A 23620-nucleotide genomic window follows, 5' to 3' on the forward strand; every position below is an offset into this window, starting at 1 on the left:
TTTGATGGGAGAATTGGGCTCGATGGTGCCATGTAGTCTTGGTTTCTGTTGCTTGGGTTCCTCGCTTGCCTCGCCATCAAATTATCTCTAGTGTTACTTTGTTCTGCTATTTCTGACAGTGGCTAAACTGTCCTATAGGCCTGTGTGTCAGGAGTGCTGTAGACCTGTTTTCCTCTCTTTCAGTCAGTTATGGGGACAGAGTGTTCTGCTTTCGGGCCTGTAGTTTTTCCTTTCTACAGGTTTTCAGCTGTTCTTGTGGACCTGTGCGTTGAGTTCACCAGGCAGGTCACTTGCAGCAGATAAGTTAGTCTTACCTGTGGTCCCAAGGCTCAAGTTGCTCATGGGTTCTGCCCACGGGCTCTCATGGTGGCAGTAACCAGGAAGATCTGCGCGCCTCTTCCGGGGAGCCTCCGTGCACCAGGGTTTCAGATGGCCTCCGGTGTTTTCCTCTGGAATCAGTAATGTGTGCAGAGAGCAGTCTCTTCTGGTTTCGCAGGCGTGTCTGCCTCTCTGCCCTAATAATCTCTTAATAACTATAGGTTTTACATTAATTTCTCTTAAGAGTATACATTGAGGTTAGTAATGTGTTATTACTACATATTTTCCCCAAAATTGATTATGCCAGCTAATGATGTGTTTCCTTTCATTGTGATGATATCTATTCACTTTTTAAATATTTGTGTTTGTGTGTGTGTGTGTGTGTGTGTGTGTGTGTCTGTGTGTCTGTGTGTAGCAATGCATGAGCATGTACTTGTGTGCATGTGCTGGTGGTGGACATAAGATAACCTTTGGCAAAATTCTTTGGAATGGAATTCAACTTCTTTGAGACAAAATCTCTTACTCTCCTGGAAATAACCCATTAGTCTAGGTGGCCAGTGAGCTTTGGGGATCTGCCTGGCTGTGTGTCTTTAGCACTTGAATCAAAGACTCATACTGTCTTATTCAGCATTTTCTTATCAGTTCTGGGAATCAAACTCAGGTTTTCCTGTTTGTGAGCCCAGTGCATTGCTGACTAAACCATATACCTCGCTCAGAGAACTGTAATAGTTACCATGCAATGATATTCAAAACCTGTTCTATGTCATGCCTATCTAATGTATGGGATACTTACATTAAAAACTAAATGCTGAAAGGGAAAGGGGCAGGTAATATACACAGGCAGAATCACACAAGACACCTCAACAAGGGCTCTAAAAGCAAGAAGGGCCTCGATAGTCCTTGCAAGCTTTAAGAAAATCACAGACACCAACCTTGGACAAATATACCAAGGAAAGCTCTCAATCTCCATAGGGAGAGAAAACAATACATTTTCAGACAAATTCAATTTCAATTCAATAATTATCCACAAATCCAACCATATAGGAGCTGACACTTCACATACTCATCAAAGGAAAATTCTACCAAGATGATATCTCAATTCTGAAATCTATTCCCCAAACACAAGGTCACCCACATTTGTAAAAGAATCATTACTGAAGCTTAAATTGCACATTGAACCTCACACATAAATAGTGGGGGATTTAAACACCCCACTCTCACCAATTGACAGGTCATCTGGACAAAAATACAACAGAGAAATATTGAAATGAAAAGATATTATGAATCAAATGGACTTAACAGACATCCACAGAATATTTCACCCAAACACAAAAGAATATACCTTCTTCTCAGTATCTCATGGATCCTTCTCCAGAATTGACCATATAGTCAGTCACAAATCAAGCTTCAACAGATGCAAGAAAACTGAAATAATGACTTGTATCTTATCAGACTACCATGGATTATAATTGGACTTCAACAACAACAGAAATACCAGAAAGCCTACACATGCATGGAAATTAAACAACTCTCAATTCAATAATTTCTGGGTCAGGAAAGAAATAAAGAGAGGAATTAAATTTTAGAAATTAATGAAAATGAAGGCACAACTTATTCAAATTTATGGGACACCATGAAAGCAGTGCTAGGGGAAATGTTTATAGTACTAAGTACTCCATAAAGAAATTAGAAATTCTCATAACAGTAATTTAAAAGTACACCTGAAAGCTCTAGAACAGAAAGAAGCAAGCACACCAAAGAGGAGTAGAAGGCAGGAAATAATGAAAATCAGGGCTCAAGTCAATCAATTAAAAACAACAGCAATAACAACAACAAAAAACAACAAAAACAAAACAAAACAAAACAAAACAAAAAATAATGCAAAGAATCAATGAAACCAAGAACTGGTTCTTTGAGAAAATCAACAAGATAGATAAGCCCTTAGCCAAATTATGCAAAAGACAGAGGGACAGTATCCAAAAAAGCAAATCAGAAATGAAAAGGGAGATATAACAACAGATATTGAGGAAATTCAAAGAATCATGGGATCTTAGTTCAAAAACTGGTACTTTAAACAATTGGAAAATCTTAATAAAATTGACAATTTTTTCTAGGGAGATCCTATTGACCAAAGCTAAATCAAGATCAGGCAAACTATTTAAACAACCCTACAACCCCCAAAGAAATAGAAGCAGTACTCAAGAGTCTCCCAACCAAAAACCACCCCCCCAAAAAAACAACCCCCCCAAAAAACCTAAAAAAACCAAAAACACAAAAAACAACCAGGGCCAGGTGGTTTTAGTGCAAAATTCTACCAGACCTTCAGAGAAAAGCTAACACTAATACTTCTCAAACTATTCCACAAGATAACAGAAGGAACATTGCCAAACTCTTTCTATGAATTCATAGTCACCCAAACCACACAAAGAAATTGATGCAAAAAATACTTAATAAAATATTTTTAGACCAAATCCAGAAACATATTAAAAAAACATCATCCACCATGATCAAGTAGACTTTGTCCCAGGAATTCAGGCATGGTTCAATATTTGAAAATCTATCAACCTATTCCACCATGTAAACAAACTTAAAAAAATCATATTGATTGTTTCATTAGATGCTGAAAAGCCTTTGACAAAATTCAACACCCCTTAAGGTTAAAAGTCTTAGAGAGATCAGGGATATAAGGCACATAACAAAAGCAAGTGGACAACAAGCAAATAGCCAACATTAAACTAAACAGAGGGAAACTTAAAGGAGTTCCAATAAATTCAGGGAAAAGATAAGGTTGCCCACTCTCTCCCTATCTATTCAATATAATACTAGAAGTTCTAGCCAGAGCAACAAGACAGCTAAAAGAGATTAAGGGGATACAAATTGGAAAGGAAGAAGTCAAAGTATTGACATTGGTGGATGATATGACAGTATATAAGCAACTACAAAATTTCCAGAGAACTATAGCTGATCAACAACTTCAGCAAAGTGGCTGGATACAAAATAAACTTAAAATAAAATCAGTAGCTTTCTTTTACAAATAATAAAGGGTCCTAAGTAAGAAATTAGGGAAATATCACTCTTTACCCTAACCATGTACTATATTAAATATCTTGGTATAACTCTAACTAAACAAGGGAAAGACCTATATGAAAAGAATTTCAAGTCACTGAAGAAAGAAGTTGAAGATTATATCAGAAGATGGAATTATATGCCAGCTTATGGATCCGTAGGATTAACATTCTGAAAATGGCCATTCTACCAAGCAATACACAGATTCAATATGGTTACCGTCAAAATTCCAACGTAATTATTTACAGACCTTGACAGAGCAATTTCTAACTTCATATGGAAAAATAAAATCTCAGGATAGCTAAAAGATTCCTAAACAATAAAAGAACTTCTGGAGACATCACCATCCTTGATTTCAATCTGTAATATGGAGAAATGGTAATAAAACTCCATGGTACAGATATAGGAACACGCAGGTTAATCAATGGAAAATAATCAAAGACCCTGTAAAATAAACCCACACACCTATGGACACTTAAGTTTTGACAAAGAAGCAAAACATTCAATGCAAAAAAGAAAGCATCTTCAACAAATGGTGCTGATCTACCAGGATGTCTGCATGTAGAAGAATGCAAACAGATCCATATTTATCAACCTGCGCAAAACTCAAGTCTAAGTGTTTCAAAGACCTCAGTGTAAAACCAGATACACTAAATCTAATATAGCCGTAAACTCATTGGTGCTCAATAGCCTTGAACTCATTGGTACAGGAATCAACTTCCTGGAAAAAATACTAATGGCTCAGGCTCTAAGATCAGCAATTGATAAGTGGGGTCTCATGAAATTGAATATTTTCTGTAAGGCAAAGGACAATGTCGACTGCAGCCTACAGATTGGGAAAGGATCTTTGCAAACCCTACAGCTGACAGAGGGCTGTTATCCAAATTTATAAAGAACTCAAGAAGTTAGAAACCAACAAACCAAATAACATAATTAAAAATGGGGCACAGAGTTAAACAGAGAACTCTCAACAGAGGAATCTCGAATGACTGAGAAGCACTTAAATGCTTAAAGTCCTCAGTCATCATGGAAAAGCAAATCGCTCTGAGATTTCAACTTAGACCAGTCATCCTGCTGTGCAGGATGTGGAGCAAGGGGAACTCTCCTGCATTTATGGGGGGATTTCAAACTGGCACAGCTACTTTGGAAACCAATTTGGCAATTTCTTAGAACACCAGGAATATTTCTACCTCAAGACCTAGCCATATCACCCCTGGGCATATAGTCAAAAGATGCTCCACTGTCCCAGAAGGGCACCTGCTCAACTATGTTCATAGCAGCTTTCTTTATTCATAATAGACAGAAGCTGGAAACAATCTAGATGTCCTTCAACTGAAAAGTGGATAAAGAAAATAATGGTATACCTACACAATGGACTGTTAGTTAATGGAAACAAAGATATCATGAATTTAGCAGGCAAATGGATGCAATATCAGCCTGAGTGAGGTAACCCAGATCCAAAAGGACCTGTATGGTATGTATTCACTTCTAAGTGGATATTATCCATAAAATACAGGATAGCTACGCTACACTCTCCAGACCCAAAGAAGCTAAATAAGAAGGAAGGTCCAAGCAAGGATGTTTGAATCTTACTTAGAAGCAAGAATTAAATATTCATAAGAGGAAGGTGGAGCAAGGGAACTTGGAGGGAGAGGGGATACAGAGAAGAATGGAGGAGGGTGGGCTTCAGGATCAGGTGTGGGGACAGACAGGAGAGATGGCCAGATAGGCATGAGAATAAATTGAAATCTGCAACTGACTGGGGCTGGAAAGGCTGGGGAATCTTGAGAATGTGCCAGAGACATGGGATAGCAGAGGCACTGAAAAATCAATGGAGGTGACCTTAACTGTGGCTCATAGCCTGGGGAATATGGAACTCTAGGAGGCTTCCTCTTATAGCCAGGCAGGAACCCCAGTAGTGTGATAAGGACACCAACCCACCCACAAAACCTTCAACCCAAAATTTATCCATCTACAAGAACTGCAGGGACAGGGAATGGAGCAGAGACTGAGGGAATAACAAAGCAATGACTGTCCCAACTAAAGAACCATCCCATGAGCTAGTACCAATTCCTGACACTATTAGTGAGACTGTTACGCTTGCAGACAGGAGTCTACATTAGCTGTCTTCTGAGAGGCTCCACCCAGCTTGAGCTTACTCAGAGGAATGCAGAGAGCCACAGCTAAAACAATGGATGGAACTTGAGAACTGTTATGTAAGAGTTAGAAGGATTGGGAGGCCCCAAAGGGGACAACAAATCCATAGAAAAACCAATAGACTCAACTAACCTGGAACCTTGAGGCTCTCAGAGACTGAACTGCCAACCAAAGAGAATGCACAACTGGACTTATTTCCCTTCCCCCACCCATATGTAACTTATAGGCAGCTCTGTCTTCATGTGAATCCCATTCTGGAGCGGGGGCTATCTCTATAGCTGTTGCCTGTCTGTGGTCTATGTTCTTCTAGCTTGGCTGCCTTTTCTGACCTCAGTGGGGAAGGATGCACCTAGCTTCCAAAGACTCGACGGTGGTGTGGAGTGGGTGGGTGGGAGGTGGTTCCTAAGGTCCCTTTCAGAGGTGAATGGGAGTGTGGTGGGGGAGAGATTGTGGGAGGGAGGCAGTTATCGAGAAGTTTCTTGAAGCCTCCTAGCATTGTTCTATGTTGTGTTCTCTTGAAGGCATTACATGAAATGGAGTGGGAGGGCAGAACTGAAAGACTGGGCAAAAGAGAAGCTGATCTCTAAGCCAATCCTCTCAAGAGGCCCAGGTGAGCTAAGCTTTGAGCTTTCACAGTTGCTCACAATAGTCTGTTATCAGCTGTTCAGTCCTCTCAAAGCTGTATGTTGAGCTTAGCAATAGCTAACCAATTCCATCATTCTTATCATTGCCTACATTGGAGTGAGAGAATTAGAACTTTACATACCTGCGTTGATCAACCGTTGATCTATAGATCATGTGAAGGAAGCATGACCATGGACAATGTAATTTTCTTGAGATGAGGGAGGTGACACAGAGATTCACAACTTTGGTAGTACTCACAGTATATAAGAACATGATTTTTTTGATGACATTTCTGTTAGGTGTCTGGTGGCATACTGTGCCAGCATCACAGCCTCCAGTTATAGTATAGAAATGCCCCCTTCATTCTCCAACTTTCCTGATTCCCACCTCAGGAAGACACTCATATGGGCTACCCCTTTGATTGTTGAGGCTCAGGAGCATTCCCTCACTTTTGCCTTTGAACTTGATCCATACACATACCCTTTTCTCTCTTCAGTAGCTAGGGTGTGAGTGGAGACAGTACTTGGATCCCCACACAAAGGGGAAGGTGTCTGTCACTTGATGACTCACCTGTGTCATGCTACGCAGTTATATATTTTGTTTGCTGTACTTTTTAAAAAAAAATATGGAACTTTTCCCATTAAAAATTCTTGAAGTCAAAAACGTACTCATATTTGCATTCCCTAAGCAATGGTAATTTTAATACACATTATGCTAATCTCATTCTTCCTTCCCCTTTATGGTGTTGTTGGCCCACAGGGAGAGCCTTAAGACGTGACACTAATGAAAGTTGTACTATAATAGTCAAAGCCGCATAAATGTAAGCTGAACTTGACGGTGACTCTCAGATAAAAATAACAAAGATACACAAAGAAGTGATTAGATGGGATTTTGTAATTACTATTCTGTGACAGTTTATGGAAGGGTCATGAGCAGGAGAGAAATTCATAAGGTAGAAAGAATTTTGGCAGAAAAAAAATGAAATAATAAGTTGTGCTCATCTGAATCAAAGATGTTGGAATACTAACAACTAGAAGTAGCCACGAGTCTCTTTTAAACTGTGTCTGCACATTAGATGGTGGCATAGGGTCTGGAGTAATGTGGATGCAGAAGAACCCTGGCCAATGCTTCTAGCAGCAGCCATCGGAGTGAGTTACTACAAACTCCTTCCAATTATCTTTCCCAGGTTTACTCACTTAAGCTCCACCGTTTCTTCTTTTTCTTACACATGTTACCAGGCAGTCCCTGGCTCTAATGAGTGAAGAGATGGCGCACACAAATTGAAATCCTACCAAAGGGGATACAGGGATGGAACTGGATGGGAAGGGAGAGGGGAGAATTAAACAAAGGTGGTATGATCTGACAGGTACCATTACCAAGGAAGACTTTAGGAGAGATGAGAAAATAGAAGGGCAATATCTCAGGGACTTCAAAGAGGAAAAAGAGCTGAATCAATGGTAATGACTTCAGCAATCATCATTTCCCACTAACAAACGTTTCTGAGTGTATGCTTTGTTGTAGATCTTGTGACCGTTACCTGGAGATAAGGCAGTAAACAAGATGGGACCTGTTTTAGTTTCGGCACAAGTGGGTCTCTCATAAGGGAAGCTGTTTATTTCGAGAGTAGAGAGCCTGAAGGATAAAGCTGGTAGCATTGGCACCAGCTTATATTAGGTGTTGCAGCTGTTATTTCCGTTTTTCCCACCAAAGCTCCAGGAGCTCCTTTCCGTTTTCAAATATTACACAGGAATGTTTATGTAGGTAACAGATGAGAACATGTCACTGAGAAATGAAAGTGATACCAAAGTCCTACATGGGATTGTGATTATGAAACTGAAAAAAAGGTCACACTTTTTTCATTTTTGTTGAATTTGCACCATGCAAATCTGAATATATTTTTTGGACTTTGATACAATTAATTATATCCAAGAAATAGTTTATTTATTTTTACAGGGTGGACATAGGATTTTATTGTTCTCCTTGTTTTCTTTCTTTCTTTCTTTCTTTCTTTTCTTTCTTTCTTTTTTTCTTTCTCTCTTTTTCTTTCTATTTTTATTTTATTTTATTTTTTGTTTTTTGGGCTTTTTTATTAGATATATTTCTCTACTTACATTTCAAATGTTATTCCCTTTCCTGGTTTCCTGTCCATAAGCCCCCTAGCCCATCCACCTCTCCCTTGTTCTATAAAGGTGTTCCCCCTCCTAAGCTACCCCCTCCCTGCCTGCCTCCCTGCAGTGACATTCCCCTACACTGGGGAGCTCCAGCCTTGGCTTCTCTTCCCATTGGTGCCCAACCAGGCCATTCTCTGTTACATATGCAGCTGGAGCTATGAGTCTATTCATGTGTAGTCTTTGGTTTAGTCCTGGGAGCTTTGATTGGTTGGTATTGTTGATCTTATGGGGTTGCAAGCCCCTTCAGCTCCTTCAATTCTTTCTCTAGCTTCTCCAATGGGGACCCCGTTATCAGTTCAATGACTTGCTGCTAGCATTCACCTGTGTATTTGTCATGTCTTCTCTCAGGAGACAGCTCTATCAGGCTCCTGTCAGCATGCACTTCTTGACTTCATCAATATATTCTAGGTTTTGTGGCTGTATATATATATGGGTTAGATCCACAGGTGGGGCAGGCACTGAATGGCCATTCCTTCAGTCTCTGCTCCAAATTTTGTCTCCATAACTTCTCCTATGAATTTTTTGTTTCCCCTTTTAAGAAGGACTGAAGCATCTGCTCTTCGATCATCCTTCTTGAGCTTCATGTGGTCTGTGGATTGTATCTTGGGTAATTTGAGCTCTTGGGCTAATATTCACTTATCACTGAGTGCATACCATGTGTGGTTTTTTTTGTGATTGGGTTACCTCACTCAGGAGTTTTTTGTTTGTTTGTTTGTTTTAGTAAGGGTATTGTTGAGATTTCTTTGTTTCCTTCCATTGCTTCAGTGTGCTGGGTAATGCAATGCAGAGATGAACAAAATGAGGAAGTACCTACCTGACTGGTCGTACTGACTGAGCGTGGGAGGCATTTTTAAATGACCTCATAATGAAATAGAAACTCTACTGAGACCAGTGAAGGAAAAATACACATGTCTGTCTGTAGTTTTTAGTTATTTGTTCATGTTACACAATTATTTGCTGACCCAGACTGACTTTAACTCAAAGCACTTTGAAGAAAAATTTCTTTCTAGATGCTAAGGCTAATTAATGTTTAGATATGTGACTTATCTACTGATCATTTACCTGGAAGCAGATAAAACCATACATATTTCTTTATCTTTATGTGCTTCACATCATAGGACTTCAAAGTAATAACAGATTTCATTTCCAAAACTCTATTCACCCAGAAAACTTAATTTCACATTTTAGTACAGAAATTTTACAGTAATATATGGAAGTTCCTATATTGGGATTGGATGGAGAATACCTTCCTTATATATAGTCAAGTGATAGTTTCCATGCCACGTGAGTTTGATTAATACAAACAGATTTATTGGGTCATTTAGAATATATGCACATTCTACCTGATATTTTGTCAATTTTTTTTAAGTACTAAGGAATACAAAGATGCCATTTTGGGCTTTCTTTATTGAATCATTCTTTGCCTTCAGAATACCAAAATATGGTATAATTCCATAACAGTATGTTTCATGGAAAAATCTAATCTGTATCTAGAGGGAATCAAATTGATTCAGGTGATGAAAATTCTAAGGACTTTTTTTTCTAAAATGAGCAATTTCTTGATGAGTGAATGTTGTATGTGATTTTATTACTAGGACTGACTTAGTGATTTTTTTCTAACAACCTTCAATAAATATGGCTACAATGTGCCAAATCTGGGAGAACATATGAGTTATAAAAATTGTTTGTGCCTTTCAAAGCAATTCAATTCTGCTTAAGCCTTGCTTTATTTTCTGGCCCAAGATCAGTTCTTTTTCATTATCTTCTTTTGCTCTTTAACAGGGGGAGAAGCACAGATAGATGGAGTCATTCACATTAATCAAGTACATTTGTGACTATGGTAAGTTTAGGTTTCTGACTAATTTGGGTAATATGAGTATAATCATTCCTTAATTCATGGTATTTATTAGTTACTGTACCCAGGAAATATATTTCTGGCATTTTTGCATACAGATGTAGTGCTTTCTAGTGCACTTCAGCAGAGAATGTATGTTTTATAGTAGTTGCTCTTCTCTACACCAAGTCAATTCATAAATCATAATTCATATGAATCACTCTACTAAGGCTCCAATAGCTCAAGTCAGCTTCAGTCTACCTAAATTATAAGAATTTCTTGATTATTGATAGAATAGAGTAGCATCCTTGTCTTATCCTAGAGATAACCTTGTCTTTTAACTAAACAAAATAAGCAAATAACCAAACTAGACATATAGTGACATATAGACATATAGACAGATGTGACTCTTTGCTCACATCTATCTTAACTATGAATCATTCAAGACATCAAACCAGATGGGCTTGGAGCAGAAGGAACTAGAATATTAAACTTTGAAGCCTTGAGATCTATGTCCTCATCCTGTCCCTTGTTTCTATCCTTGACTTGTAATAAAGACTCTTGGCAAACTAGCTTGTTGAGGAAATAAGTATAATACTTCCAGCCTAGCATGTCCATCTAACAATGCTGTACCTGACAGTGCATGCTAAAATAATAACCTTATGAGTGATAAATAATTCATACAATGTCACATATTGTCTGGACTTTTTCTATCAGAGATTGATACCTCGCCATTCATTGGAGTCCTAATAATCATTGCTCTTAGTGTACCTATATCATCATAACAAGGGTAGGGCTTTCTCTACGAATTATTCTTCGTACAAATTTACATACACATAGAGAGACACAATATATCTTTATAAAAGAAGTATTTTAGCCACAGATTTTTTTTTTTGCTTAATGCATTTATAGTGAGTATTGAATAGAATCTGGAAACTAATATTGAGAATTAACCTTTTACTGTGGCTCACTGAGAATATTCTTAAGTAAAGTGGTTTCAGAAAATTAGGAAAGCTAATGTTTATATTATAAGAAAGAAGACAGATGCTTAAGGCCTCATAATTCATTTTGGGCCAGGAACTAAATTGCACTATAAGTTTGGTACTTGTAGGAATACAAGGAGAAGTAAAACATTTCATGACACAGATTTCACTCAACTGCCTTGACTAGTCCATGATGACGTTAAACACAGGTCCTATTGAGAAGACCCTGAAAAAGACAACTTACATATAAATACTGAATTAAACAGGCTTAGGGATAGTCTCCAAAGCTTTCTGTAAACACATATGCATGTGTGTGCATGTGTGCACGTGTGTGCATGCACACACACACACACACACACAAATATACCCACATTAAATATTACCAAAACCTGGCCTTCCTGTTGCTTAATCTGCAGTAGCAACACATTTTTCAATATTATAGAGAAAAAATTTCATTTTGACTTCATTGATTTAGTGCCACAATTAAATATTGATTAATCTGACAAAATAAATCTTTTTCAGATGAAGAGATGCCACGTTTTCCTGGTTTCAGGGCCTAGTTACAGATTTATAGTGGAGAGGAGATTATCGCTTCTATTATTTTTATTATCTCCTGTCATAAGTATATTAATGAAAGCAATATTTAATTAAGACATGCTATAGGTTAGAACTGAGTGCAAACTTTTAATTCCAACCTTGTGATAGACACTGGGGATTTAGTGCTAAACAGAAGAGGTAAGAAATTTTGTTTGTGTGCAGCTTGCCTCCTATTAGAACTTTACAGTTTCTTTGTCTTTTGAGATTTGAAGGAATGGGTTTTCTGATTTCATACCAAATTTCCCAAATGCTGAATTTGGGACAACATTATTAATGAAAGTTTTGATAAATGAACAGAGGAAAACTTCATTAAATAATTTTCCCCAATTGTACAGATACCAAATAAATAAAGAAAAAAGAAAACAAAAATGAGAAAACAAAACAAAACATGATATTTCTCAGTAATTCTAAACCCAAAATCAGAGGCAGGTAAGCATAGGTTAGCAACCTGAGATGCCCCTTCGTTTGGCATAGTTCCACACTTTTCTTCCAACATTGTACATGACAGGTTGAGATCATTAATGCATGTACTATGCACACATACCCCACTCTGAAGATACAACTAACAACAGTGCTGTTGATTTGGGGCCCTAGATTCACAGTGATATACACATATCCCTCTCTGAATAACAGAATATGTTTCTCTGCCTCTCAATGACTATCAAACACCGATTTTCTTCAATGATACTCCACGTATACCTGATACACAAGAGGTGGCATTCTGGTCTACACTCTTTGGGGGTACATGCTCAATGAGGCAATTATGTCCTCTGAATGATCCCTTAAGGATAACCTATCGTTTAAAATCTTACATGTAACTGGATAAGCATACGATTAAAATCCAATAGGTAATGACAAGTGATGTGCACAAAAAAGCAATAGTTTTATAGCTTAAACCTGTCAGTAAAAAAAAGTGCCACCTAAATTATTCCCCTAGCAATCAAGCCTGAAACCTTTTCTTCCTTTAGAGCCCATTAAAGAAGCCAATGGCGATAAGCTGGAATCCTGAGTGTTCTTTCATTTATGAGATCTCTTGGCACTCTTGACCTTGAATCTGACCTGTTCTATTGCTTTGCTTAGCCAAAAACTACCTTGTATATTTTAAAATGCGGGCACTTTTATTTTATCTTGAACAAGTCACAAAGACTTAGTAATACCCGAACCAGTCTCTAATCTATGAAAGCAAGACTAAGCTCTGTCCTGCTTTTCAAACCTGGAATGCAAGGCCTTTATTTGAATGTTCAGGGTACATTCTTAGGTATGGCTATGGTAACATATAAACAATAAACAATTCCTCCATTTCTTTTTTTTTTCCAGAACTGAGGACTGAACCCAGGGCCTTGTGCTTGCTAGGCAAGCGCTCTACCACTGAGCTAAATCCCCAACCCCAATTCCTCCATTTCTAAAGCCAAAGTATGAACTAGAGCTTAGAGAGGGTCATGCTTAAAATAAAGTTATATATATATATATATATATATATATATATATATATATATATCCTTTTGATAATGCTTTTGTCTAATAATGAATGTAATTTAATCTGTTATATGTATATTTGATTTTTGAGGACACTTGTCTGTTGGGGGAAAATGTTTGATTTAGGATAGTAACTGTTAAAAAGACTAAGACAGCCAGTATGGGAAACAGCAAGATACACCTTTTCTTGTTACTATGGTATATTGATATAGTTTGTGAGAAACTTAGAAAGATATTTGAGGAACTATAGAAATCAGGTCCCAGGAAATAGACTCTCAGGTCAGATCCAGCTCTTGTCATTGGACCCCTGTATTCTGAGTGTATAGTGTCTTACACAACAGAGGTGCAACATTCATTCTTGGGAGGCAACCAAAGGCTAATACCCAGTCATATGTAGCCCCTGTCCCTTATCAAATAAACTTCTTCTTACAGCAGATGAAACCTATCACATAAAACCACACTGGGATATTGAGCAGAGACCAATAGTTTCTGAATTAGAAATCCACGATGGGACAAAATATAGAGACCAATGGGTTTCTGAATTCAAGATCAAAAGTTTCCAGTTTTTGAGAAGCATTCAGCTGTGTCCAAGAACAACAACCTCTAAATATGATAAATTTAAATATTTTTCATAAAGGTATTACATGATGACTTCAAAATAAAAGAAAACAGGCTCAGAAAATATTGTCACATATGCACTATAATAACATATCTTTCTACCCAGGCTAAGATTCTCTCACCAGGATCTACATGTTGCCTAGTGAAGTAATCATATTATTACATTTTATCTTACTAAAGAAAGGTTTTATCTTAAGTTTTCTCTTAAGAAAGTTGAGTAATTCAACACGAGCATAGTGCTTATCAGTTTACAGTCTTTACTCTCACTTGAATCTCACTTCTAACAGCACTATTTATAGGCATTGCAATAAAATGCTTTCACAGGTTAAATATGTTGACTAATAGCACAGAGCTTGTAAAATGTGTACCTGAAACACTTGTAAAACCCTTTACTTAACTTTAAAAGTTCAGAGCTTTGGGAACTCTACTAAATAAAAGGCAAGGTTTATGATACATATAATTTCTGTGAATAAGGTTGGGCAGTGAGGTAATAGAACATACCATTAATTAATTACTCAACTAACTAATTAACTAATTAATGACTAGATATTGTTTACAACAAATGTTTCTAGGTGCTAAAGAGAATGATTGGAATATAGTCAGTGTGCTTTTAGTTTGGTCATAGAGGTGGTCATGCTAATGAGAACATGCAAGAACCTTTCAGTCTATAGAAATACTGTGGATACTCACAATATTTTATATATTAACAGGATCATAGATCTAAACAGGTGTGATGAAAGAATCTGAATGTGTGGACATAAAAGTGCAGTGAATTATGAAATTCGTAGGCAAATGGTTGGACCTGGAAAATATCATCCTGAGTGAGCTAACCCAATCACAGAAAGACATACATGGTATGCACTCACTGATAAGTGGCTATTAGCCCAAATGCTTGAATTACCCTAGTTGCCTAGAACAAATGAAACTCAAGACGGATGATCAAAATGTGAAGGCTTCACTCCTTCTTTAAAAGGGGAACAAGAATACCCTTGGCAGGGAAGAGAGAGGCAAAGATTAAAACAGAGACTGAAGGAACACCCATTCAGAGCCTGCCCACATGTGGCCCATACGTATAGAGCCACCCAATTAGACAAGATGGATGAAGCAAAGAAGTGCAGACCGACAGGAGCGGATGTGATCGATCCTGAGAGACACAGCCAGAATACAGCAAATACAGAGGCGAATGCCAGCAGCAAACCACTGAACTGAGCGGGACCCCGTTGAAGGAATCAGAGAATGAACTGGAAGAGCTTGAAGGGGCTTGAGACCCCATATGTACAACAATGCCAAAGCAACCAGAGCTTCAGGGGACTAAGCCACTACCTAAAGACTATACATGGACTGACCCTGGACTCTGACCTCGAGGTAGCAATGAATATCCTAGTAAGAGCACCAGTGGAAGGGAAGCCCTGGGTCCTGCTAAGACTGAACCCCCAGTGAACTGGACTGTTGGGGGGAGGGGGCAATGGGGGGAGGGTAGGGAGGGGAACACCCATAAGGAAGGGGAGGAGGGAAGGGGATGTTTGCCCGGAAACCGGGAAAGGGAATAACACAAAAAATGTACATAAGAAATACTCAAGTTAATAAAAAAAAAAAAAAAAAAAAAAAAAAAAAGTGCAGTGAAATTTTTTTAAAAATCACTTCAGTTGACCCCTGTCACTATGCATACGTATCCCCAATACACACTATCTCCCATTTTATGTCCTTTTATTGATTGATTGATTGATTGATTGAAGGCTTCCAAGTCTGGTTAGCACTGAGATTACCCAGGGCTGAGAGTTAGACACTAGAGCACTGTGTGTGAATGAAGAGGTTGTAAGAGAAAGATGGTCAATTAATCAGTGGATTGATCTTTAAAAGACTAATGTGAAACGTTTTAATCAATGTGGAAGTTAAGGTGATTTTGGGGTGCATTCCTCACTCTTTTGTGAGGGTTATACAGGATTATTTGTTCATGTGTCCTCATGAACTTTCTGCCCACGAACACCCAGGCTTTGGAATTCTGCATTATTCATAAAATGCTTCTCTGCCTGGTAGTAAGAGAGACAGGACATTTTAGATGTCAGGTTTAATACTTTTCTTATCTATAATATGTTTGGAATTACTAAAGTAGAAAGATAATAGAAAAATAAATCCCTTTGGACTACATACTCTTTAACTTGTTGGCCCAGAAAAATGGATGTATATATTTTCCAAATATCACTGTTTTCTCAAGGATGGAAAGGAAAAGAATGTTTCCCCACCACCAGCTTTTGCTGCTTTGATAATATTCTCTGATGCACCAGATGGTGGGGAAAAGTCACTTTTCAATAGCTCTGTTGGTTGAGCAATTATTTATAGGCCAATGGGATCCATCTATTCACCTTTATTACAGCTTTTCATCCTTACAGACAATAAATCCAAACAATATGATCCTGGAAAGTCAATATAATTTACACAACTGATGAGCTGAAGTATATGGGGTATTTATTGAAAACGCTGTTCTCTTGACACTTTATTACTTTCTTTGAAGAACAGAAGAAGGCAGAAACCATATTCTTGGAGAAAAATGTCCTACATGTGCTTTAACAATCACAGTTGAATAAATAGCTAGAGGTAACTGTTGAAGGAAGGCCAACTCTGTAAGTCAAGCTATCTGTACAAGGTACTATTTTCAGGTTGCTTTTGGTTTACTCTTTGTGATAGGGTATTACCATAGCATTTGCTTAAGATTTGTGGCTTCATCCTATGGTTAGCTGCAAGCATCCTCATCTGTATCAGTAAGGCTCTGCCAAAGCCTCACAGGAGACATTCATATCAGGCTCCTGTCAGCAAGCTCTTCTAGGGATTAACAATAGTTACTGGATTCGGTGGCTGAACATGGGATGAATCCCCAGGTGGAACAGACCCTTGATGACATTTTCTTCAGTCTCTGCTCCACTTTTTGTCTCCATATTTCCTCCCTTGAGTATTTTGTTCCCCCTTCTAAGAAGGACTGAAACATCCACATTTTGGTCTTTCTTCTTCTTGAGCTTCAGGTGGTCTGTGAATTATATATTGTGCATTCCGAGCTTTTGGGCTAATATCCACTTGTCAGTGAGTGCATACCATGTATGTTCTTTTGTGACTGACTTACCTCACTCAGGATCATATTTTCTAGTTCCATCCATTTGCCTAAGAATTTCATGAAGTCATTGTTTTAAATAGCTGAGTAGTACTCCATTGTGTAGATGTACCACATTTTCTACACCCATTCCTCTATTTAAGGACATCTTTGTTCTTTCCAGCTTCTGTCTATTATAAATAAGGCTGCAATGAACATAGTGGAGCATGTGTCCTGGTTATATGTTGGAACATCTTTTGGGTATATGCCAAGGAGTGGTATAGCTGGGTCCTCAAGTAGGGTAGTACTGTGTCCAATTTTCTTAGAAACCACCAGACTGATTTCCAGAGTGGTTGTACCAGCTTGCAGTTCCACCAACAATGGAGAAGTGTTGCTCTTTCTCCACGTCCTTGCCAGTACCTGCTGTCACCTGAGTTTTTGATCTTAGCCATTCTGATTGGTGTGATGTGGAATCTCAGGGGGGTTTTGATTTGTACTTTTCTGATGACTAAGGATGTTGAACATTTCTTTTTATGGTTTTTACCTTCCCAACTTTATTTAAAAAAACAGCAGTGGTGATAAATCTCTAGAACATGGTCAATCTCCTCAGATTCCTCTGTTTAAAGTATGACATTTGATTTCCAAGTCCATGCCAGTGTTAACAGTTCTCATCACTAAGCAGGTGAGAAGCTGACACCCTCATGTGCACACCTTACAATTTTTCCCCATCTATGGTCTGTCTTTGGATCAGCAATGATGGCCTGAATGGCAATGGCTTCATTAATTTTCATCTGTAGCTCTCTGAGCTTTTCCATGTGTAGCATCCGCAGGATCCGAGCAGCTTCATTAAGAACTGCATCGCCTGTGTCAATGCCAAGAATATGTTTGTCTAAAGCGACAGGTAAGCTCTCTTTTGTTTGATTTGCTTTAGCAACAGCATCCTGTGTTTGACGTTCCTGAACCAAAATGCGAATTGCCTTAAGCATTACCAAGTAGTCATCTTGAAGATGAATCTGAAGGAGGTTAGCCAAAGCCAGGGCACCCACCTTAAAACCAGGATTATTTACGTCCAAGTTGATCAATGGCTCTGCATTTTTAGCTGTTCTGCCAGGTGCTTCTTGGCCATTCGATATTCCTCAGTTGAGAATTCCCTGTTTAGCTCTGTACCCTACTTTTTAATAGGGTTATTTGATTTTCCAGAGTCTAACTTCTTGAGTTCATTGTATATATTAGATACTAGTCCTCTACAAGATGTAGGATCGGTGGAGATCTTTCCCCAATCTGTTGTTTCCCAGTTTGTCCTATTGACAATGTCATTTGCCTTACAGAAGCTTTACAATTTTATGAGGTCCCATTTGTTGATTCTGATCTTAGAGCATAAGCCATTTGTGTTCTGTTCAGGAAATTTTCCCCTGTGCCTATATGTGTTCAAGGCTCTTCCCCACTATTTTTTCTATTAGTTTTAGTGTATCTGGTTTTATGTGGAGGTCCTCGATCCACTTGGACTTGAACTTAGTAAAGGGATTAGAATGGATTGATTTGCATTCTTCAACATGTTGACTGCCAGTTGAATCAGCACCATTTGTTGAAAATGCTGTGGTTTTAGCTCCTTTGTCAAAGTTCAAGTGACTGTAGGTGTGGAGGTTCATTTCTGGGTCTTCAATTCTATCCTGTTGAACTACCTGCCTGTCTCTGTATGAATACCATGCAGTTTTTATCACGATTGCTCTGTAATACTGCTTGAGTTCCCCCACAAGTTATTTTATTGTTGAGAATAGTTTTCGCTATCCTTGATTTTTGTTATTCTGATGAAATTTGCATATTGTTCTTTCTCACTTCCTGAAAAATAGAGCTGGAATTTGGATGGGGATTGCATTAAATCTGTAGATTGCTTTTGGCAAGATGTCCATTTTTACTATATTAATCCTGCCAATCCATGAGCATGGGAGGTCTTTCCATCTTCTGAGATCTTCAATTTTCTTCTTCAGAGATTTGAAGTTCTTGTCATAGAGATCTTTCACTTGCTTGGTTAGAGTCACACCAAGGTATTTATAGTATTTGTGACTATTGTGAAGGGTGTCATTCCCCTAATTTCTTTCTCAGACTGAAGGAGCTGAAGGGGTTTGCAACCCCATAAGAAGAGCAGCAATATCAACCAACCAGACCCCCTCCAGAGTTCTCAGGGACTAAACCACCAACCAAAGAGTACACATGGAGGGACCCATGGCTCCAGCTGCCTATGTAGTAGAGGATGGCATTGTCTGGCATCAATAGGAAGAGAAGCTCTTGGTCCTGTGAAGGCTCCTTTTTACCAGTATAGGGGAACGCAGGTTGGTGAGTTGGGAGTGGGTGGGAGGAAGTGAGTGTGTGAGAGGGGAGTGGGTGGGAGGAAGTGAGTGGGTGAGAGGGGGTGAGTAGGAGGTGAAGCATCCTCATAGAAGCAGGGGAAGGGGTTATGGGAGTGGGGGGAAAACTGGGAAAGGGAAAAACATTAAAAATGTAAATATATAAAGTAGTCAATAAAAAAAGGTTTGTGGTTTTGAATCTTTATGTCTGTTTCTCACAATGATTTTTTTTTTTGTGGTAAATTTTCCATCCAGGATTTTCAATCATCTCACCCTTAAGTTACCTTTATGGTGACCAAACTTGCAGCAGCAGTCTCCTAATTCTATGAGACAAAATTAATGTTTTCCAAAAGTTCTTGGTAACTCATTAAGCCCCAAGGTTAGCAGAGCTCATGTGTGTCACTGATGGACAAAAAGATTCACTGAGTCACAATTTAAAGAGAATCTAAAATACCCATGCTATCTTGTGTGTGCTTATACTGTCCTCACGATTTAGAAGAGAGCTTACGTCATGCATAACAGACCACTCTAAATTCTGTTTTCTGGAAACTGGTGGCAAGAGTGGCTCCCCAACTCTAGCCAAGATCGTTTGTCACTTGTCTAAGACCACCCTTGAGTGATGAGATTTTATAAATTAAAAAATGTAATTCTACATAACTTAATTAATTGTGAATTTGCAATATTTTGTAAAGAAGACATACACAACTTTCCTCATTTGTCTAAATTTATACCACGAATGAAATGTTGGATCAGAGCTGTGGATGCAGACTGACTATAAGTATACTCAATCTCTCCCCATTTGTTAGTGTGGTGCCATTGATCTGTGCTTCTCAGATCATACTGGTTATTGGGTTCATATGAGAAGTGCTGTGACCCTCTGTCTGGGCAGGGTCTGAACATCAATAATGTAGCAGAAAAACTTGTGGGTTATTCTTTAGCCACTGTAATTACCACCATTTCCAAAGGGCAGGGGGCAGAAGATTAGGAAAAGCCATCGCTAAAAGTGTGAGTGTTTCTCAAACTTAGCTCTTTGTTGGAATTTAAGTCATAGCATTTTACAGCTGGAGGTTTAATTCCACGGCGCCATTTTATGAATCCAGTGCTCGGGAGTTTTGGTAATACCTGCTTACTGCTGCTGTTGCTGCTCCCTGGGCTCCATTTGAACCCCTGGAGCAGTCAGAAAAAAAGATTCAGTCATTAACTTTTAAAAGTTTGAATTTACCTGTACATTTGATGGTTATAAGCTCTCACTACCCAGGTGAAGTGATTGATTTGTTCTCTGTGTGGCAGAAGAAATGATTTTCTAACAAAAGCAGCACGCACAACATTGTACAAAGGAAACGTTTGTCACCCGGTGGATATCATTGTCAGAGTGATCACTCTGGGTTCCATATGGGGAATTTCAAGATACTACATGTTGCTTGCTTTTATTATTTTCTCTCCTTACATAAAAAGTTAAAACTATTCATTAGAGAGGAAAAAAAGAGAAAATTATCTGGCATACAGTGGCTTCCAATATTGTGTATATCATTCAGTTTTTAGAATTATTTCAACAGGGCTTCATAATTAGCTGCAGGCAGTTTGTCTCATTTCAGAGACAGCCGTGGTGAGATTTTTAAATCACTCAAATTCACAGGGAGCAGTAGTATAATCAATATAATTTCTGACTATTAAAAAATAATCATTGTACTTTATGTGATATAAAAACCCTTGTTAAATTCTTTCTCTAAAGAAAAGACCTTGAAATACCAATATTAGAATAAATATTATTATATGACACTTGGGTCTCTTTTGTTTTTTTAGCTGGTGTCTAGGTTGACCAGCTAAAAACCTAAATGGTGGTGTCCTATAATGATAATCCTGTTAGTGTCAATGGTAAAAATGGACCTTTAGCCCCAACTTTCATTATCTGGACTATCATGTGCTATGGTATCACCCATTTAGGGACTGAATTCAGGGCCCAGCCACTTAACTATATTGTATTGGAGAATTCAAATAAACTTTCACAGCTTTGGTGCATGTTTGTTCGTCAAGACTTCTATGAATATAAAATAAAATATTATCAATAAAGCACTCAGTGCATCAACTAATAAAAATAGACAGTAAATGACATCATTCCTCCTCATAAAGCCATCAGGCTTCAACTAGAACATATTTATTGAGCTTCTCAGTATCTTGCCATTTCATTCCATTTGTAGCATAACTTCTCAATTCAAAACCCTTTCAGCATCTCTACAAATTTCAACCATAATAAATTATATCAACTAACAATATGTGAAGAAGAACAAATATTTTTATAAATAACAAAGTACTTTCCAATGTAAGATGAACCCAGAGAATTTAAACAAGTAGAAGACAACAGACATTAAACTATAAAGGTAAGAACCGTAAATCCTTTGACACAATAAAATTTATTTCTAAAATCAATAATGAACAATAATTGAGAAAATTATTAACCTACATACTTGGCATGAAATAGGCTGTGGAACATAACAACTAACACAAAATATCATCAGCTTAGAAAGCAGGAGCATGACTTTTACATCATATATACTGTGCAAAGTCAGCCAAAAGACCTGATCTATTTTTTTCCACTCAGTTAATTGTTTAGCACTTTCCAGATGGTTTTTATTGTTTGCCTGTATTCTGATATTTAATATCTCCAACTGGAAGATATTCCAACTTTCTATTAAGTTTCTCTGTGAAGTAAAGTGGTCCTGGCCTGTAGAGAGAAAAGGAGGTTGAAAGGGTTTGAACCAAAAAGATAGAGACTGGAGGAGAATTTGGAATAATATAATGCACTTATATGCACATATATATGTATGCATTATATATACATACATGTATTCATGCATATATTCATGTATAAATATATGTATAGGCAGATATACACACATGCAAATATTCATGTATAAATATATGTATAGACACAGATATACACACATGCATATATATATATATATATATATATACTTGTCAAAGAAAAATCTATCATATCAAGATAAAAATATAATCCAGGTTGCTGTTGGTGATCAAACATCTTGACATGTGCTCACCAGTAAAAACCAAATTCTGTGAATATCCAAATAACTTTCTTGTGGAAGTTCTTGTTTTCTTCTGCTACATGAGACCTTCATGTTTGTTTTCCCATAATGTCATTCATTTATTTATCCCAATTGTTAACCCAGACTTTCTTGTTTAGGATCTTCATATTTCGGTAATTTAATTTTTCAGTTGTGTGAAAGTAATAATGCATACAATTTAAACTATGATGTCTGACATTTCTTAACCTTAATAATGTGTGGGATACGGGCAGTAAGGGGCAAGCTCCTGTCACACAGGTCACCAGGTGAATAAAGAGCTGTTGAGGACAGCACATTGGCTTAGGCCAACTCATCAGTCAAAGAACATCTTCCTTTGCTTAACACCGCTTTAATGAAGATATGTTTCTATTATGTTAAATACTATTTTGATCACAGCATGTATATCTTGGAAACTACTGAGAATTTGAATAGGATTTGCTTATAAATGACCAAGATATTTTATCTATCTCTTCTTCAATCTATTGATCTCTCAATCTCTCAATCTATCTATAATATTTTGAAATAAGATTAAGAAGGAGGGTAATCTGGGGTTAAAGAAGCCATTTTAGAAGTGATTTTTAAGCAAATTTTATATAATATTTCTTTCAATATTACTAAAATACTATTGTGTTGATATACTCTTCTAAATTCATGTGACATTTTGATCATAGAACATAGACTTTCCCCAAGTCTATGTTTTGTTGGTTTTTGTTTTGCTTTTTTTTTTTTACTTAAGTTGTATTCAATACATACTTTTCTTTTCTTCACTCTACACTCTAATGACTGTTGTCTCTTTTAAGAAATACAACTATTACTTGACAGGTAGTTTGTAAATATGAAAGCAATGTATAGATATTGACACTGAACTTCAGCACATTGTACAATGGAAAGATCTACCTAGTAGTGAGAATCAAGTATATCCATTGGTCCATCTCAAATAAAATGCAGAGTCTTGATGTCAAAACTACTGTGTATGCTGATCTTCCCTTACGTGACATTTAATTTCCTTTCAAAATAAACACATCAGGCATGGCTTTCCCCTTATGCAGTAAGCCTTAAATCACAAATTGGGAAGCAGTGGCTTACCCCATTCTATCTGTGACAGCCTTGCACCCATGGTGTATCTTGTCATGCTGGTTCTTAAGATTCACGGGGTTTACAGATGAGTTCAACTCAGGAATCACCACAGAAGAGGAAGGGGAAGATTTTAAAAGTCAGTATTCAGGAAAAATATCATCTGAAAAAAGCAAGACCATTGGACTCATA

General features: G+C 37.7%; 1 protein-coding gene across 1 annotated transcript in view; it reads right to left on the bottom strand.

Moving 5' to 3' along the window:
• Nucleotides 1-23620, bottom strand: part of LOC116911939 — a 54541-nt gene that overhangs the window by 17548 nt on the left and 13373 nt on the right. Inside the window, exons 2-4 of the mRNA XM_032915834.1 lie at nucleotides 19338-19400; nucleotides 19087-19303; nucleotides 17638-17939 (exon numbers count right to left, since the gene is read on the bottom strand). Coding sequence (XP_032771725.1) covers nucleotides 17638-17939; nucleotides 19087-19303; nucleotides 19338-19400 — 582 coding nt within the window. The remainder of the gene's footprint in view (nucleotides 1-17637; nucleotides 17940-19086; nucleotides 19304-19337; nucleotides 19401-23620) is intronic.

The sequence above is a fragment of the Rattus rattus genome, chromosome 11 (assembly GCF_011064425.1).
Source record: "Rattus rattus isolate New Zealand chromosome 11, Rrattus_CSIRO_v1, whole genome shotgun sequence".
Classification (NCBI taxonomy): domain Eukaryota; kingdom Metazoa; phylum Chordata; class Mammalia; order Rodentia; family Muridae; genus Rattus; species Rattus rattus.